General features: G+C 60.0%; 1 protein-coding gene across 8 annotated transcripts in view; it reads right to left on the reverse strand.

Moving 5' to 3' along the window:
• The window catches only part of RPH3AL (rabphilin 3A like (without C2 domains)), a 128546-nt gene that overhangs the window by 87973 nt on the left and 22136 nt on the right, over positions 1-18437 (reverse strand). For all 8 annotated transcript variants that reach the window (XR_002477938.2, XM_064378149.1, XM_021667272.2 and 5 more), the window contains exons 3-4: positions 11245-11388; positions 7877-8006 (exon numbers count right to left, since the gene is read on the reverse strand). Coding sequence is in view for 7 of the 8 variants with exons in the window: in XM_064378149.1 (XP_064234219.1) it covers positions 7877-8006; positions 11245-11388 (274 nt within the window). In the remaining variant the exon portion in view is untranslated. The remainder of the gene's footprint in view (positions 1-7876; positions 8007-11244; positions 11389-18437) is intronic.

Here is an 18437-nt window from a genome sequence, read left to right on the forward strand (position 1 = left end):
AACTGGCGTGGGACACATCACATAAAGTTCCATCCAGAAAGCTCTGGGCCTTGCCAGGGATCCATGCAGTTCCCCAAGTCCACCCTGGGTCCCTGCAGCCCCCTGGCTGCCTTTGTGCTGATGGCCCTGAGCTGGAGGTCAGCAGCATACTGGTGGCGTGTGGGGTGAGCAGAATGGGCTCAGCACCGCACAAGGCAGCTGCTTGCTCCCTTTGGAAGCAGAAAAGTCACGCTGCAGGCCTCCCAACAGCAAGAGAAAAGCAGGCCGTAGTGGAGATGCTCTGCCGTCAGACTCCCGAGAAGGCGGATGTTCTGAGAGGCAGTGTGGCGTTTGGTCCAATCCTCCAATCCAGCCAAGTCGGTTCCTGCCAAGCAGCCTCAGAGAGGCAGAAGCAGCTGGAGCAGGCCCCTGGGGCAGACGAATTAAGTGACTGCTTCCGGGAATTTAGGAAACATCAGCCACTGAATGAAAAAATCCATCCCCATAAGGAGGCACAAACACACGTCTTCCACGTACAAATCAGGTTGAGAGGAGAAAGGACATCTCGAGGCCAATTTGCAGGCGACTGGGATGAAATGGCTCTGGGAGCTGCTGCTTCTCTACTCCACGGAGGGACAGGCTGAGGGTGAGGTTTGAAAAGGGGGTAGGGAACTGGCTGACAGAGGACTTTCACCCCACAGCCATCGGGGAGGAGGCTCTGCAAAAAACTGACTTCTCCAAACGCTTATACTTGTGGGAATGTAAAATGGTGCAGCTGCCACGGAAAACAGGATCGAGGCTCCTCAATTAAATAGAATCGCTGTAGGATCCAGCAGTTCCACTGCTGGGTATAGACCCGCGAGACTGGAAGGCAGGATCTCAGAGAGGTGCACACCGGAGGTCACCGCATTACTCACAACAGCTAGAACATGGAAGGAATCCAGATGGCCATCACAGATGAGCGGACAAACAAAACACAGATGTGCACCATGAAATGCTCCTCAGCCTTAGAAAGGACGGAAATCCTGATGCCTGCGACGTCACGGATGAACCTTGAAACCTTATGCAAAGGGGCCTGGTTAAACTGCAGCTTCTAGCCTGGGAGGTCTGGGGGGCTGAGATTCTGCATTTTTAATGAACACCCAGGCGACATCCACATCACTGGTCCTCGGCCCACACTTGGAGCAGCAAGGACCCCGGCAGCACCTGAATCCTCTCCTGGCCCTTATGCCTCCACCTCCAGGAGAAGCTCTCTGTAAACTGGATGGGGCCAGGACCCCCACAGCTTCCCCAGACAGGAGACGACTTCTCAGAGGTGAGCAGACTTTCTTGGGAGTGCTGCTGCAGGCACGTCAGGGGTCACTGCCATCTCCACGAGCAGAGGGCTGGTACTGGGAATGAAACAGTAACGAGGCCGGACACCGGGGCTCACGCCTTCATCCCAGCACTTTGAGAGACCGAGGCAGGAGGGTCATCTGAGCCAGGAGTTTGAGACCAGCCTGGGCAACAGAGCAAGACCCTGTCCCTACAAAAAATAAAAAATTATCTAGGCAAGGCGGTGCATGCCTGTAGTCCTAGCTCCTAGGGAGGCTGAGGTAGGAGGATCGATTGAGCCGAAGAGTTTGCGGCTGCAGTGAGCCGTCAGCCACTGCACTCTAGCCTGGGTGGCAGGCCAAGACCTCGTCTCTTAAAACGCTGCCAGAGAGGGCAGAGCTCTGCAGTGGGCAGGCAGCAGAGTGAATGGACGCTCCTGCTCCTCCCGTGGCTTCACCACCTGGAGTCCCAGAAACCGAACAGAGGGAAATGGAAGCTTTAGGAAAACGGTATGTCCCCCACCCAGCCCAGGGCTCCTGCCAGCCCCCTGGCCAGGGGCCCAAGATGACTCAGCAGGACACATACCCTCCTTAGAGCCAAGTGGGCTCAAGCCAGGTTGGAGGGAGGGTCAGGTTCTGGCCCAGCCCCTTCCCTCCAAGCTGGGCTGGGTGACGCCCACCCCCACCTGAGCTGGACTTCCTCTGAGGGATTTGGGCAAAACATAAGACTGGCCCGTCTTCCTTCATTAGGACTCAGGTGATCGTTTCATGGGCAGGCTCCCCTGCACCCACATTGTGGGGCACATTTGGCCGAGACCAGAAAAAAACCCAACTGCTTCCCTCAAAGGGTGACGATGCCTCCCAGGCTCCGGAGGCCCTGCTCAGCCTCCCAGCGCCGGCTGGACTCTGGATGACGCTGAAAGCGGGCTGACTCTGATCCCAAGCCATCAGAGGCACCAGGCCTCTCTAATTAACCACACAGCCCCTCTCCCTTCCCACCACAGCCCTCAGATAATGAGGGCAGGCAGCCGAGGCTGCAGGCCCAATTACAGAGGGGACGCGGTGAGGAGCAGCACGGTAGCGGCTTCCACTCGTGAGCTCATTAGCTCACAGCCGCTGACGGCTGCCAGGCCTCTCGCTGGGGATGCCTCTGTGTGCCCAGGAGCACCCGAGGCTCTGTCCCCCGACCTCGCCTGGGCCTGGACACTTCCTGTGGTGGGGATCTCCCCAGCACCCCTTCTCCAGCCTGCCAGAGCCCTCACTGCCCAGGGCCCCGGCCGCAGCCCCCTGCAGAGGGTGAGGAGGTGCAGCGTGGCGATGGAGATAAATGGGGACATGCCCCGAAGCTGGCAGGCCCCAAGCGGAGGGACCCTGATGCCCCACACCATGTGAGAGCCCCCCAGCCCCAACCCCAACTGTAATGAACCACGCGTCCTAGTTTAACACCTCCCTCCGGAGCACTGGGATCTGTGTGGCTCCCAACCCCAGGTTCCCAGTGCCTGACACCGCAGTTGGACGAGGAATGGATGGCATCGTCTCTCCTCCCAGATGCCAGAGAGCCCTGCAGGGGTCATGTCTGGGCCTCCCTGATTCTGTGGCGGCTCAGGTTCTAGATGACGACTCCTCATAGCAGGGATCCCGGGGGGTCAGCGACTGTGATTCTCTCCCTGGAGCCCCAGGCCCTGTACATCTGCCTATTCACTGCTCAAATGCAGCTTGTCCCCCGAAAGACTCCCAAGTCCCCTACAGCTCAGCGTCCCAAAGATCCCAGCTCTGCCCTGCGTTTTCAGGTCCCCAGGATCTCAGCTTTGGAGGCAACTGGAGCACGCCCCTCCCTCCTCCGAGGTCACTGTTCCCCAGTCAGATCCTGTGTTGCTTTTTCCTCCAGCACACGCCTCTGCCCCGCGGGCACCTTCCCTCTGCCCTCAGCCTTGCAGAAGCCTGCCCGGCCTTCAGGGACCCCCTCCTCCAGGCAGCCCTCCCAGCTGCTCTGAGTCCTGGAAACTCCAGTCCCAGCCATGGTGCACGTCACTCTAGAGAATCCCATCTGCCCATCGTGACCTTGAGGCCATGCGGGAAGAGATTGTTCTGAACACCTCTCTTTTTGGATACCCCTAACCCAGGACTGGCACACAGCAGGCTAAGCGACTGAGTGAGACGCTTACGTGAGTAACCTGCACAGAAACTGAGGGCTTCCCTGCTGGCTCAGGAATCCAGTGCTGGAGCTACAAAGGCTTCCGGGCTTTCATGTAAACTACGGACTCTACAGGACTAACTGCGGGAGCTCTAATTCTAAGTTTAAGACAAAGAGAATTCCAGTGCTGCGGACTGAACTGTGTCCCCCAGGGGCTGTATTTGAAGAGAGGGCCTAGTTAGGAGGTAATTTAGGTAAAATGAGGGTACAAGGGTGGGGCCCTAATCCAACAGAACTAGTGTCTTCATAAGAAAAGGAAGAGATCGGGGGCGTGGCTCAGGTCTGTCATCCCAGCCCTGTGGGAAGCTGAGGCGGAGGATTGCTTGAGGGCCAGTTTGAGACCAGCCTGGGCAACAGAGCGATGCCCTGTGTCTACAAAATACATAAAATTAGGCAGGCGTGGTGGCACACATCTGTTGTCTCAGCTACCCTGGAAGCTGGGGCGGGAAGATTGCTTGAGCCCAGGAGTTGGAGGCTGCAGTGAGCAATGACCATGCCGCTGCATGCCAGCCTGGGTGACAGTGAGACCCTGTCAAAAAACAAGCAGCAAGAGGAGGAGGACAGACTAGAGCCCTCTCCTCTCACCACGTGGGCCACAAGAAGACAGCTGTGTGCACGCCAGGAAGAGCGCCCTCACCAGACACAGAATCAGCCAGCACCTGGGTCTCAGTTTCGTGCCTCCAATGAAACATGTCCACTGCTGAGGGTGCCCAGTTCAGCCTGTGGCGTTTTGTTGTGGCGGCCTGGGCTATGACCCAGGGAGTCACTCAGCCTCTTCGGAGACGTCCGGGACCCGCTCCATCCTCGTAACACGCGTGCAGCCTCCGCAGGCAGGACCCTGCAAGGGTGAGCAGCAGTCACAGGCGCCTTCACTGCCGGCTGGTGATGGGCTGGGCAGTCTGCCAAGGCCTCGCCTGCACTAACTCACTCATCCATCAAGATGACAGAAGCTTGATGATGCCATTTTACAGATGACTCCATTTTACAGATGGCAAAACAGAGGCCCAGTGACTTGTCCATGACTGCTCCACCAGGGCCACGCGGGGACCTCAACCCAAGTCTGTTGGGCTCGGCAGCTCAGGGCACAGCCACCTCCACAATCTTGGGGCCAGGGAGGAGGGGAGCTGCCCCGCCAGGCCTTTTCGGGAACACGGAGTCACTCCTCAAAGTATGGATAAGCCCCTCCCATCCAGTCATGAGCTCTCAGCATCGTGTGGCATCTGCGTGTGTACAGAACTCACCGGCCAGTCCAGTAGCACCTGCTGCCCCCTTGTGCTCAGGTGGACCAAGCGGCCTCTCACTCTGGCTGGCCCCTGCAGTCCAGGACTCTTTCCTTCCTAGAACCCTTATTCACCCCCTCTAACTCCTCCCCATCTGCTCAGAATACACCAAAGAGGCTGGTGCTGTGTCTCAGCAAATGGCCTCATCCCCCAAGGATGGCCATCACCACCTGACTTGTCTCCAGCACCAGGGTCATCTCTTAAAATCAGATCCCATCACACCCTAGCTTAAAACTCTCCACTGACATCCCGTTAAACACCTGGTGAAATCGCAACTCCTGGCCTTGCTGGCAAACCGTGTGTGATGGGCCAACCCGCTGCTCACTCTCTCTGTCCCAGACGCCATCATCTGTCCTTTGAACATGCCCTGAGGTCAGAGAGGGCGCCGAAGCCTCTCCCTAGGTGCTCTGTGTGGGCGTGAGGTCAGAGAGGGCCCCGAAGCCTCTCCCTATGCATTCTGCGTTAATTCTCGGTGTCCGATTGCTACTTCGTGTTTATCCATTTTTCTTCTCTGTTCCTCAGTGTACTGACTGCTACCTCATGGGTGCTATAACATGAAGTAGAGCACCACGCAGAGCACCTAGGGAGAGGCTCTGGGGACCCTCTCTGAGCTCCATTTGTCTTCTCTATTACCCCACCCCTGGAAAGTCATCTCCGTGAGAGCGAGGACACTGTCCGTCTTGTTCACGGCATCGCCAGCACCCAGCACAGGGCCTTCACACAGTGGGCTATTAATTAAAGAATGAATGAATGAATGCACATAATCTCCTCCAAGAAGGAAGTGTGAACCCTCCAACCCCCCAAATGTCCACCATCCAGCTGTGTTTCCTGACACCCTCTCCTCCCGCCTCCATCCTGGAACATGACCCTCAGAAGCTCAGAGCTCCCCGGCCTCACCATCCACGCCAGGACTGAGTCCTCAGCCTGCTGAACGCTAAGAACCATTTCAATGGAAATGCCTGGAGCAGCCCAGAGCTCCAGAGTGGCCTGGGGACCCACTTCCAGCTGAGGTCCTCCCCGGGGCGGCCACTGTTGCATAAGACGTGGCCCCAGGGAGCAGCTGTGTTAGCTGCTACACAGCCAGACCAGCAGCTGCCTCTGTGGCCCAGGCCCTGGACCATCCGGGGGAAGCAGGCCGACTCTGTGCCTCTTTATGATCCCCTGTATCTGGAATATTCACAGCAGCTGTGAGGTTGAGAGACAGAGGAGGAAACAGGCTGCCAGGTCCCGTTCTCCCAGCCGGAGTCACAAAACATAACCTCACCGCCCAAGTCCTGGAAGCTGGATCTTCCCAAGTCCCTGCGCCCCCACCTACATTGACCCGTGGTCCAGGGCCTTTGCAGGGCTGGAGGACGAGCGAGCACAGCCCGACACCAGCCCCCACCTCCCCTCCAGTATTCTTGGACCAATTAATCCACATTCCTCAGCCCAGTTTACCACATATGACAGAGCAGGAAAAAAAGTGACCACAGCTGAAATCCTGGCTTTCCCACTTGTTAATTGGGCACATTAACCTCACTGTACCTTTGGTTTTCTCATCGAGCTTTTGAATGCCACTGAAAATGCCCTTACCAAGTTGCCAATGGCCTCCATCTTCCACATCCATGTTTATTTATTCTGACTTCTCCATCTCTCCTGGTCCTCTTGGCACTTCCCACCCCCCAACCCCCACCCCCCGTTATTTCTTCCCAGAGCTTACTGTGTCCTGAAACCATCTTGTTCACTTGATCGTTACTTGTTTTTAAGTTCCCTTACCCACTATTATCTCAAGAAAGTTCCTCCTCTGTCTTCTTCAATATAATAACTCCAGTCTTAAAACCATGACCAGCAGCCGGGCAGTGGCTCACGCCTGTAATCCCAGCACTTTGGGAGGCTGAGGCCGGTGGATCAGCTGAGGTTAGGAGTTGGAGACCCTCCTGGCCAACATGGCAAAACCCCTTCTCTACTAAAATACAAAAATCAGCTGCGTGTGGTGGTGTGTGCCTGTAATCCCAGCTACTCAGGAGGCTGAGGCAGGAGAATCACTTGAACCCAGGAGGTGGAGGTTGCAGTGAGCTGAGATCACACCATTTGCACTCCAGCCTGGGCGACAGAGTGAGACTCTGTCTTAAAAAACAACAACAACAACAACAACAACAAAAACCATGACTAGCACATGGAAGTTACTTGAGGATGAGTTCCAGCAAAACTAAGATGAAAACAAAAAGGAGAACAATGTGTCTAACCGAGGAGGGGGTCCCATCATAACAGCTGTGCAGTTACCAGCCTAGGAGGGAGCAGGAGGGAGAATCTAGAAGGGTTTATTCCAGGAAAAAGAAAGAGGCTCCCTATGATAGTAAACTTGAAATGCTGACTAATCCTGAGGATTGGAAGGTACATTATTCTCTCAGCAATAAGAAAAAGAAAGGCAAGTTGAAACTCCAGAAAAAACTAAAAGTCATATTTAAAAAGTCCCAGAATCATTACAAAACAATTTAACATGTGGCACAGTTTAGTATAAGGAGAAAATCGATTTGATCTCCTGCAAAGATCATTCTCCTTTGAGTAACCAGGGATGAAGAGCAGAGCAGACCAACAGAATACAAAGTGCCTCCTAGCACACGACCTGGCCTTGAGGAAAATAGGATTTATCCAATCACAACTAAAAACATGTTTTTCTTGTTGCCTTAATATATTCTGGAGACGATACCATTTGAGCGCCTATGTGCCAGGCAAGGTTGTAAGAGCTTCACCTTTAATGATATGTAACCCTCGGAGCACGGTGAGGTGCATGGTATCATTACTGTATTTTACAGATGAGGAACCTCAGATCTGAGATAGTGAATAGGTTTTCTGAGGTCATAGAAGAAGAGCTAGATTCACACCCTGACTTTTAACAGCAGCGCTAGGTCTCCAAGCTCGGGTGTGAATCCAGTGGGATAGCCAGAAGATACACCCAAGCTACGCGACCCAGAGCCAGCCCTAGACATCAGGACGTTTGGTTTTCCTTCGTCCTTGCCAAGAGGCCGAGGGTACCATAGCCCAGCACACAAGCCACAGAGCAGCAGGGCTGGTCCAGAATCGCGGCTGGGGAGGCGGAAGGGCAGGACGGAGCAGGAGCAGGGTCTTACCTTCCTGCAGTCTTTGCAGAACACCGAGGAGCTGCCCAGGAAGCCCAGCACCTCCCCGCAGAGCAGACACTGGGACAGGCCATTCCCCATCACGTTCCCCCGCAGGGTCTCCAGCCGCTCCACCAGCCGCCTGAGGCCAGGACACAGAGTCAGAGGGAATGCGCCTCCCACTCCAGCCCAACCACTGCCTGGCACAGCTGCCACCGAGGCCCAGAGCTGAACCGTGCCACGCGGCTGTTCCCTCACGAGGGTATCGTTCCTTGCCCTGCCCTTCCCTTGGCTAACTGTGAATCCTTCATTCACTTGCCAACTATTCACCGAGCACCTAGGATCCATCAGATACTGGTGAAATGGCAGCAAACCAGCCAGAGACAGACATGGTCCCTGTTCTTCCGGAACGTACCTTCAGTAAGGAAGAAAATTCATGAGCAAGTCAACAAGAAGACTGATTTCAGATAGAGAGCAACACTGTGAAATGGAAATAGTGGGGCAGGGAAGGAGATGGAGGTGGAGGGGAGGGAGGGAGAGGGAGATGGAGGGGAGGGAGGGAGAGGGAGATGAGGGGGAGGAAGGGTGAGGGAGATGGAGGGGAGGGAGGGAGAGGGAGATGGAGGGGAGGGAGGGCGAGGGAGATGGAGGCAAGGGAGATGGAGGGGAGGGAGGGCGAGGGAGATGGAGGGAAGGGAGGGTGAGGGAGATGGAGGGGAGGGAGGGCGAGGGAGATGAGGGGGAGGGAGGGAGAGGGAGATGGAGGGGAGGGAGATGGAGGGGAGGGAGGGTGAAGGAGATGGGGGAGGGAGGGAGAGGGAGATGGAGGGAAGGGAGGGAGAGGGACATGGAGGGGAGGGAGGGAGAGGGACATGGAGGGGAGGGAGGGAGAGGGACATGGAGGGGAGGGAGGGAGAGGGAGATGGAGGGGAGGGAGGGAGAGGGAGATGGAGGGAAGGGAGGGCGAGGGAGATGGAGGGGAGGGAGGAAAGGGAGATGAAGCAGGGAGGGAGGGAGAGGGAGATGGAGGGGAGGGAGGGCAAGGGAGATGGAGGGGAGGGAGAGAGAGGGACATGGAGGGGCAGGGAGGGAGAGGGAGATGAAGCAGGGAGGGAGGGAGAGGGAGATGGAGGGGAGGGAGGGCGAGGGAGATGGAGGCAAGGGAGATGGAGGGGAGGGAGGGCGAGGGAGATGGAGGGAAGGGAGGGCGAGGGAGATGGAGGGGAGGGAGGGCGAGGGAGATGAGGGGGAGGGAGGGAGAGGGAGATGGAGGGGAGGGAGATGGAGGGGAGGGAGGGTGAAGGAGATGGGGGAGGGAGGGAGAGGGAGATGGAGGGGAGGGAGGGAGAGGGACATGGAGGGGAGGGAGGGCAAGGGAGATGGAGGGGAGGGAGGGAGAGGGAGATGAGGGGGAGGAAGGGCGAGGGAGATGGAGGGGAGGGAAGGCGAGGGAGATGAGGGGGAAGGAGGGAGAGGGAGATGGAGGGGAGGGAGGGAGAGGGAGATGGAGGGGAGGGAGATGGAGGGGAGGGAGATGGAGGGGAGGGAGGGCAAGGGAGATGAGGGGGAGGGAGGGAGAGGGAGATGGAGGGAGGGAGGGAGAGGGAGATTGAGGGGAGGGAGATGGAGGGGAGGGAGGGCAAGGGAGATGGGGGGAGGGAAGGAGAGGGAGATGGAGGGGAGGGAGGGAGAGGGAGATGTAGGGGAAGGAGGGCGAGGGAGATGGAGGGAAGGGAGGGCGAGGGAGATGGAGGGGAGGGAGGGCGAGGGAGATGGAGGGGACGGAGGGAGAGGGAGATGGAGGGGAGGGAGGGAGAGGGACATGGAGGGGCAGGGAGGGAGAGGGAGATGGAGGGGAGGGAGGGAGAGAGACATGGAGGGGAGGGAGGGAGAGGGACATGGAGGGGAGGGAGGGAGAGGGACATGGAGGGGAGGGAGGGAGAGGGACATGGAGGGGAGGGAGGGAGAGGAACATGGAGGGGAGGGAGGGAGAGGGAGATGGAGGGGAGGGAGGGAGAGGGAGATGGAGGGGAGGGAGGGCAAGGGAGATGGAGGGGAGGGAGGAAAGGGAGATGAAGCAGGGAGGGAGGGAGAGGGAGATGGAGGGGAGGGAGGGCAAGGGAGACGGAGGGGAGGGAGAGAGAGGGACATGGAGGGGCAGGGAGGGAGAGGGAGATGAAGCGGGGAGGGAGGGAGAGGGAGATGGAGGGGAGGGAGGGAGAGGGAGATGGAGGGGAGGGAGGGCAAGGGAGATGGAGGGGAGGGAGGAGAGGGAGATGAAGCAGGGAGGGAGGGAGAGGGAGATGGAGGGGAGGGAGGGAGAGGGAGATGGAGGGAAGGGAAGGAGAGGGAGTTGGAGGGGAGGGAGGGAGAGAGACATGGAGGGGCAGGGAGGGAGAGGGAGATGAAGCAGGGAGGGAGGGAGAGGGAGATGGAGGGGAGGGAGGGAGAGGGAGATTAAGGGGCAGGGAAATGCCCCACAGGGACCCGTGAATGCTCTGGGAGAACTTGTGGACTCAGCTAAAGAATGAGCCACCCCGCATGGTCTGTTTCTCCCATTGCAAAGATAAGAAGGCTGGGCAGTGTGGCTCTTGCCTGTAATCCCAGCCCTTTCTGAGCTGAGGCAGGTGGATCATGTAAGCTCAGGAGTTAGAGACCAGCCCGGGTAACAAAGTGAGAACCCGTGTCTAAAAAAAAAAAAAGAGCTGTGTGTAGCCTGGCTACTTGAGGCTGAGGTGGGGGGATGGCTGGAGCCCAGGAAGCTGAGGCTGCCGGGATCTGTGATCGTAACTACTCTCTGGCCTAAACGACAGAGTGAGACCCATCTCAAAAGTAAAAAAAGAAAGATACAAGTCATGCAGGAGACCAGAATGAAATCAATTCCAATCAAGGCCCTGCATCCGTGTTCCCTACTCCTGCTTTTCTGTGTTTCCAGAGTTTCCAGGAAACAGGCATTGCTTTGTCACTAAACACAGGACACACTGAAGGTGCTGGAAGACGAGCCTGTGGTTGGGGTCGGACGCCGCAGGCCGGAGAGGTGCACACAGCCGGCCAGGAGGGGCGACCCCGGCTCAGCCTGCAGCTGAACCTCCCTCCCTCCCTAGGCTGACCCTGGCACAGCTGCAGATGTGCAGAGCTCAACAGCCCTGGGGCGCTTCCTGTCCACACCCAGCCGCTGGCCTTATCCAACAGGGGTATCCTGAGGCTCCGGGGCTGTTCAGGAAGAGCACCCTTCAGGACAGGCTGGAGTCCGTGACCTCCAGACCCACTCCCGGAGGTGAAAAGCAGCAGCAGGAGCCAGAGGGCTGACCTCCCAGTCCCCGGGCTGGCACCAGAGCCCCTGCTGCCCCCGCTGAGCTGCCCCGCCCCTCCCCACTCACCCGATTCTCTGCTGCTCTAGGACGTCCAGCCGCTCGGCCCTCTGGATGACCTGCAGGATGGCCTCCACCTCTGCGGGGCTGAGGTGCTGGTCCCTCCTCTGCTTATCCGTCTGGTAGGTGTGCACAGACCAGCCCGCGTGCAGCCTGGAGAGGGAACAGCACAGACGACGCTGAGGCCGAGGCAGCGCAAACCCCAGCAGCACCCCCCACATCCATCAGGCCCGAGACAGCCAGCGGGCAGCCCCCCATATCCACCAGGCCCGAGACAGCCAGCGGGCAGCCCCCCCATATCCACCAGGTCCAACAGCAGCCAGTGGGCAGCCCCCCACATCTATCAGGCCCAAGACAGTCAGCGGGCAGCCCCCCCATATCCACCAGGCCTGAGACAGCCAGGGGGCAGCCCCCCCCACATCTACCAGGCCCAACAGCAGCCAGCAGGCAGCCCCCCATATACACCAGGCCCGACAGCAGCCAGTGGGCAGCACCCCCGACATCCACCAGGCCTGAGACAATCAGCGGGCAGCCCCCCATATCCACCAGGCCTGACAGTAGCCAGAGGGCAGCTCCCCCATATCCACCAGGTCCAATAGCAGCCAGAGGGCAGCCCCCCCACATCCACCAGGCCCAACAGCAGCCAGCGGGCAGCCCCCCATATCCACCAGGCCCTACAGCAGCCAGAGGGCAGCCCCCCTACATCCACCAGGCCCGAGACAGCCAGCGGGCAGCCCCCCCATATCCACCAGGCCCAAGACAGCCAGCGGGCAGCTCCCCATATCCACCAGGCCCGAGACAGCCAGAGGGCAGCCCCCTATATCCACCAGGCCCGACAGCAGCCAGAGGGCAGCCCCCCCACGTCCACCAGGCCCGAGACAGCCAGCGGGCAGCCCCCCATATCCACCAGGCCCGAGAGAGCCAGCGGGCAGCCCCCCATATCCACCAGGCCCGACAGCAGCCAAAGGGGAGCCCCCCCACATCCACCAGGCCCGACAGCAGCCAGCAGGCAGCCCCCCATATCCACCAGGCCCGACAGCAGCCAGCGGGCAGCCCCCCATATCCATCAGGCCCGAGACAGCCAGCGGGCAGCCCCCATATCAACCAGGCATGATAGTAGCCAGCGGGCAGCCCCCATATCCACCAGGCCCAACAGCAGCCAAAGGGGAGCCCCCCACATCCACCAGGCCCGACAGTAGCCAGCGGGCAGCCCCCCATATCCACCAGGCCCGACAGCAGCCAGAGGGCAGCCCCCCATATCCACCAGGCCCGACAGCAGCCAGAGGGCAGCCCCCCATATCCACCAGGCCCGACAGCAGCCAGAGGGCAGTCCCCCACATCCACCAGGCCCAAAACAGCCAGAAGGCAGCCCCCTCATATCCACCAGGCCCGACAGGAGCCAGCAGGCAGCCCCCCATATCCACCAGGCCTGACAGTAGCCAGCCGGCAACCCCCTCACATCCACCAGGCCTGAGAGCAGCCAGCAGGCAGCCCCCCACATCCACCAGGCCTGAGAGCAGCCAGCGGGCAGCCCCCCACATCCACCAGGACTGAAAGCAGCCAGCGGGCAGCCCCCCTACATCCACCAGGCCCAACAGCAGCCAGCGGGCAGCCCCCCTACATCCACCAGGCCCAACAGCAGCCAGTGGGCAGCCCCCCTACATCCACCAGGCCCGAGAGCAGCCAGCGGGCAGCCCCCCTACATCCACCAGGCCCGACAGCAGCCAGCAGGCAGCCCCCCTACATCCACCAGGCCCGACAGCAGCCAGCGGGCAGCCCCCCTACATCCACCAGGCCCGACAGCAGCCAGCGGGCAGCCCCCCTACATCCACCAGGCCCGACAGCAGCCAGCGGGCAGCCCCCCTACATCCACCAGGCCCGACAGCAGCCAGCGGGCAGCGCAGGTGCCGTGTGCTGGGCTGAGGCACGCAGGCCAGAGAGGGGCTCCAAGCGCGAGTCCTGCCATCTGCCGGCTCCTGGGCCTCGGCAAAGACAGCAGCAACTTAGCTGGGGAGGCCAAAGCGCAGATCATGACCCTCACGCACACAGAGAAGGCCAAGGGCACGGCACCTGAGGCGTCAAGGGAGGAGCATGAAAGATGGTCAGGAGAAAAGGTGAGCCCTGAGGCCGTGAGGGAGGGAAATAGAGCTTCCCAGGGGACAGGAAAACAGTGTGGTCAGGGCAGAGACACACCTGCCAATAGAACGTTGTGAGAACTGGCAGGTTCAGGGCAGGAAGGGAAAGCGAGTTTCACAAGAGGCGGCGTGGTAAGGGCAGCGTGAGGCGTGGTGAGGGCAGTGGTGAGGGCAGCGTGAGGCGTGGTGAGGGCAGCGTGAGGCGTGGTGAGGGCCGTGGTGAGGCGTGGTGAGGGCCGTGGTGAGGCGTGGTGAGGGCAGCGTGAGGCGTGGTGAGGGCAGCGGTGAGGCGTGGTGAGGGCAGCGGTGAGGCGTGGTGAGGGCAGCGGTGAGGCGTGGTGAGGGCAGCGTGAGGCGTGGTGAGGCGTGGTGAGGGCCGTGGTGAGGGCAGCGTCAGGCGTGGTGAGGGCAGCGTGAGGCGTGGTGAGGGCCGTGGTGAGGCGTGGTGAGGGCAGCGTGAGGCGTGGTGAGGGCCGTGGTGAGGCGTGGTGAGGGCAGCGTGAGGCGTGGTGAGGGCCGTGGTGAGGGCAGCGTGAGGCGTGGTGAGGGCCGTGGTGAGGCGTGGTGAGGGCAGCGTGAGGCGTGGTGAGGGTCGTGGTGAGGCGTGGTGAGGGCAGCGTGAGGCGTGGTGAGGGCCGTGGTGAGGCGTGGTGAGGGCAGCGTGAGGCGTGGTGAGGGCAGCGTGAGGCGTGGTGAGGGACGTGGTGAGGCGTGGTGAGGGCAGCGTGAGGCGTGGTGAGGGGCGTGGTGAGGGCAGCGTGAGGCGTGGTGAGGGGCGTGGTGAGGGCAGCGTGAGGCGTGGTGAGGGACGTGGTGAGGCGTGGTGAGGGCAGCGTGAGGCGTGGTGAGGGCAGCGTGAGGCGTGGTGAGGGGCGTGGTGAGGGCAGCGTGAGGCGTGGTGAGGGCAGCGTGAGGCGTGGTGAGGGCAGTGTGAGGCGTGGTGAGGGACGTGGTGAGGCGTGGTGAGGGCAGGCAACCTCAAGGCATGGGGCTGGGAGGGGCCGGGAGGCTTAGCTGTCTCTGCTCCACTAGTCTCCAGGAGTGACCCCTCCTGAGACCATAACTGGGGCGGACTGTCCTTCTGTTTTTCTGGACAGGAAGAGAGTGGCAGCAGATCAAGCCCCAAACCCCCTGCCCTGGGTGGGTCCCAGCTTCCCTGAGACGGTCTGTGCCTGTGACACTGCTGAGTGGGGAATGAACGAGATGGAAAGTCACTGACCCTGAAGAGCTACACTATGGTGGGGGAGGCAGCTGCCAAGTCAATGACAAACACTCATTTAATTAACAGGTCTCAGCGCATTAGCAGGTGCCTGCTGGGACGCCTGGCCTCCTGGTGCCAGGGACAGGCTGCTCGGTGGGACATGCAGGCGGCGTCAGGAAGCGGATACATGAGACAATGACGGTAGGAATTTGGAGAGCGAATAAGCATCTCCCTGCTCTGTAAGGAGGGGCTGGGGGCTGACGACTGTGAAGATGTAGGCTTTGGAGTCCGCTGCTCCCATCCCTGCACACATGCAACACCTCAGATGAGGTTCTCACCCTTGGTTTTCTGATCTGTCTCTTTAAGGGATGCCATGAGGATTATATGAGGAGGGTAGACAAGGTGCTTTCACTCAAATGCCCAATTGTCTACAAATGGCAGTTAATGGTGGTAACTGTAATTATCATGGGTGGGGCGTCAGGCATGGCTTCGCCAAAGAGGCAGCGTGTGTGGGAAGTAGGCAGGTTCAGGCGGAGAAGATCACACACAAAGTCAGGGGTGTGGGGGGTAGGGTGCAGTACCTCAGGGGTCCATACGTCTACACTGCCGGTTTTTCCAATTAAAAAAAAAGACATTGCCCTAGACTGACACTATTCAAGCCGTCTTCATGGGGCTGGGGAAGACAAATGATGGGGCAACAGGGCGGGGCTGGAAGGGAGGCAAGACCTGCCTCTGCCTGGACCGCCTGCCTTGCTCCTATGAGCTCGACACATTCAGGGTTCAGGCCCTGAAAAGCAACATCCCCTCCCCCACCTCACCTACTGCTTTGCTCCATCTGAGCATTTCAGAGGCTCAAGGGGTCAGTGGTGGGCCAGGACACAGTCATGTGGCCCCCAGGCCAGGGGAAATGAGGTGGAGGCCAGGGCCCCTAAGTTCAGGGAATCCCCACTCCCTCCACCCTCCAGCTAACAGACAGAAAGGAAGGGTCCCGGGAACACACAGAAGGGCGGGCACAGGCATCAGCTGCACCACCACCACCTGTCCTGGCAGGCACAGACACCAGCTCCACCACTACCGCCTGTCCTGACGGGCACAGGCATCAGCTCCATAACAGCCTCTCCTGAACAGGCACAGGCATCAGCTCCATAACAGCCTCTCCTGAACAGGCACAGGCATCAGCTCCACCACCACCGCCTGTCCTGACGGACACAGGAATCAACTCCATCCCACCTGTCCTGACGGGCACAGGCATCAGCTCCATCACCACCTGTCCTGACAGGCACAGGCATCAGCTCCACCACAACCTGTCCTGACGGGCACAGGCATCAGCTCCATTACCACCTATCCTGACAGGCACAGGCATCAGCTCCATCACAGCCTGTCCTGACGGGCACAGGCATCAGCTCCACCACCACCTGTCCTAATGGGCACAGGCATCAGCTCCATCACAGCCTGTCCTGACGGGCACAGGCATCAGCTCCATCACAGCCTGTCCTGACGGGCACAGGCATCAGCTCCATCACAGCCTGTCCTGACGGGCACAGGCATCAGCTCCATCACAGCCTGTCCTGACGGGCACAGGCATCAGCTCCACCACCACCTGTCCTGATGGGCACAGGCATCAGCTCCACCACAGCCTGTCCTGACGGACACAGGCATCAGCTACACCACTGCTTGTCCTGATGGGCATAGGCATCAGCTCCACCACCGCCTGTCCTGATGGGCACAGGCATCAGCTCCATCACAGCCTGTCCTGACGGACACAGGCATCAGCTACACCACTGCTTGTCCTGATGGGCATAGGCATCAGCTCCATCCCACCTGTCCTGACGGGCACAGGCATCAGCTCCACCACCACCTGTCCTGACGGGCACAGGCATCAGCTCCATCACAGCCTGTCCTGATGGGCACAGGCATCAGCTCCATCACAGCCTGTCCTGACGGGCATAGGCATCAGCTCCACCACCACCGCCTGTCCTGACGGACACAGGAATCAGCTCTACCGCAACCTGTCCTGACGGGCACAGGCATCAGCTCCATCATCACCACCTGTCCTGACGGGCACAGGCATCAGCTCCACCCCACCTGTCCTGATGGGCACAGGCATCAGCTCCACCACCACCTGTCCTGATGGGCACAGGCATCAGCTCCACCACCACCTGTCCTGACGGGAACAGGCATCAGCTCCATCACCACCACCTGTCCTGACAGGCACAGGCATCAGCTCCACCACCACCACCTGTCCTGATGGGCACAGGCATCAGCTCCATCCCACCTGTCCTGACGGGCACAGGCATCAGCTCCATCATCACCACCTGTCCTGACGGGCACAGGCATCAGCTCCACCACCACCACCTGTCCTGATGGGCACAGGCATCAGCTCCATCCCACCTACCCTGATGGGCACAGGCATCAGCTCCACCCCACCTGTCATGACGGGCACAGGTATCAGCTCCACCAACACCTGTCCTGAAGGGCACAGGCATCAGCTCCACCACCACGACCTGTCCTGACGGGCACAGGCATCAGCTCCATCCCACCTGTCCTGACGGGCACAGGCATCAGCTCCACCCCACCTGTCATGACGGGCACAGGCATCAGTTCCACCACTGCCTATCCTGACGGGCACAGGAATCAGCTCCACCCCACCTGTCATGATGAGCACAGGTATCAGCTCCACCACTGCCTGTCCTGACGGGCACAGGAATCAGCTCCACCCCACCTGTCATGACGGGCATAGGCATCAGCTCCACCACCACCTGTCCTGATGGGCACAGGCATCAGCTCCACCACCACCACCTGTCCTGACGGGCATAGGCATCAGCTCCATCCCTCCTGTCCTGACTGGCACAGGCATCAGCTCCATCCCTCCTGTCCTGACTGGCACAGGCATCAGCTCCATCCCACCTGTCATGATGGGCACAGGCATCAGCTCCACCACCACCTGTCCTGACGGGCACAGGCATCAGTTCCACCATTCCCTGTCCTGATGGGCACAGGAATCAGCTCCACCCCACCTGTCATGATGGGCACAGGTATCAGCTCCACCCCACCTGTCATGATGGGCATAGGCATCAGCTCCACCACCACCACCTGTCCTGATGGGCACAGGCATCAGCTCCACCACCACCTGTCCTGACGGGGACAGGCATCAGCTCCTCCACCACCTGTCCTGACGGGCACAGGCATCAGCTCCACCCCACCTGTCATGACGGGCACCGACATCAGCTCCACCACTGCCTGTCCTGACGGGCACAGGCATCAGCTCCATCCCACCTGTCCTGACGGGCACAGGCATCGGCTCCACCACTGCCTGTCCTGACAAGCACAGCCATCGGCTCCACCCTACCTGTCATGACAGGCACAGGTATCAGCTCCACCACCACCACCTGTCCTGACTGGCACAGGCATCAGCTCCACCCCACCTGTCCTGATGGGCACAGGCATCAGCTCCACCCCACCTGTCATGGCGGGCACAGGCATCAGCTCCACCACTGCCTGTCATGACGGGCACAGGCATCAGCTCCATCCCACCTGTCAGGACGGGCACAGGCATCAGCTCCACCCCACCTGTCCTGACAGGTACAGGCATCAGCTCCATCCCACCTGTCATGACGGGCACAGGCATCGGCTCCACCACTGCCTGTCCTGACAGGCACAGGCATCAGCTCCACCCCACCTGTCATGACGGGCACAGGTATCAGCTCCACCACCACCACCTGTCCTGACGGGCACAGGCATCGGCTCCACCACTGCCTGTCCTGACAGGCACAGCCATCGGCTCCACCCTACCTGTCATGACAGGCACAGGTATCAGCTCCACCACCACCACCTGTCCTGACTGGCACAGGCATCAGCTCCACCCC

Source organism: Aotus nancymaae, unplaced genomic scaffold, assembly GCF_030222135.1.
Source record: "Aotus nancymaae isolate 86718 unplaced genomic scaffold, 86718_ANA_hifiasm-v0.15.2.pri h1tg000018l, whole genome shotgun sequence".
NCBI classification, from domain to species: domain Eukaryota; kingdom Metazoa; phylum Chordata; class Mammalia; order Primates; family Aotidae; genus Aotus; species Aotus nancymaae.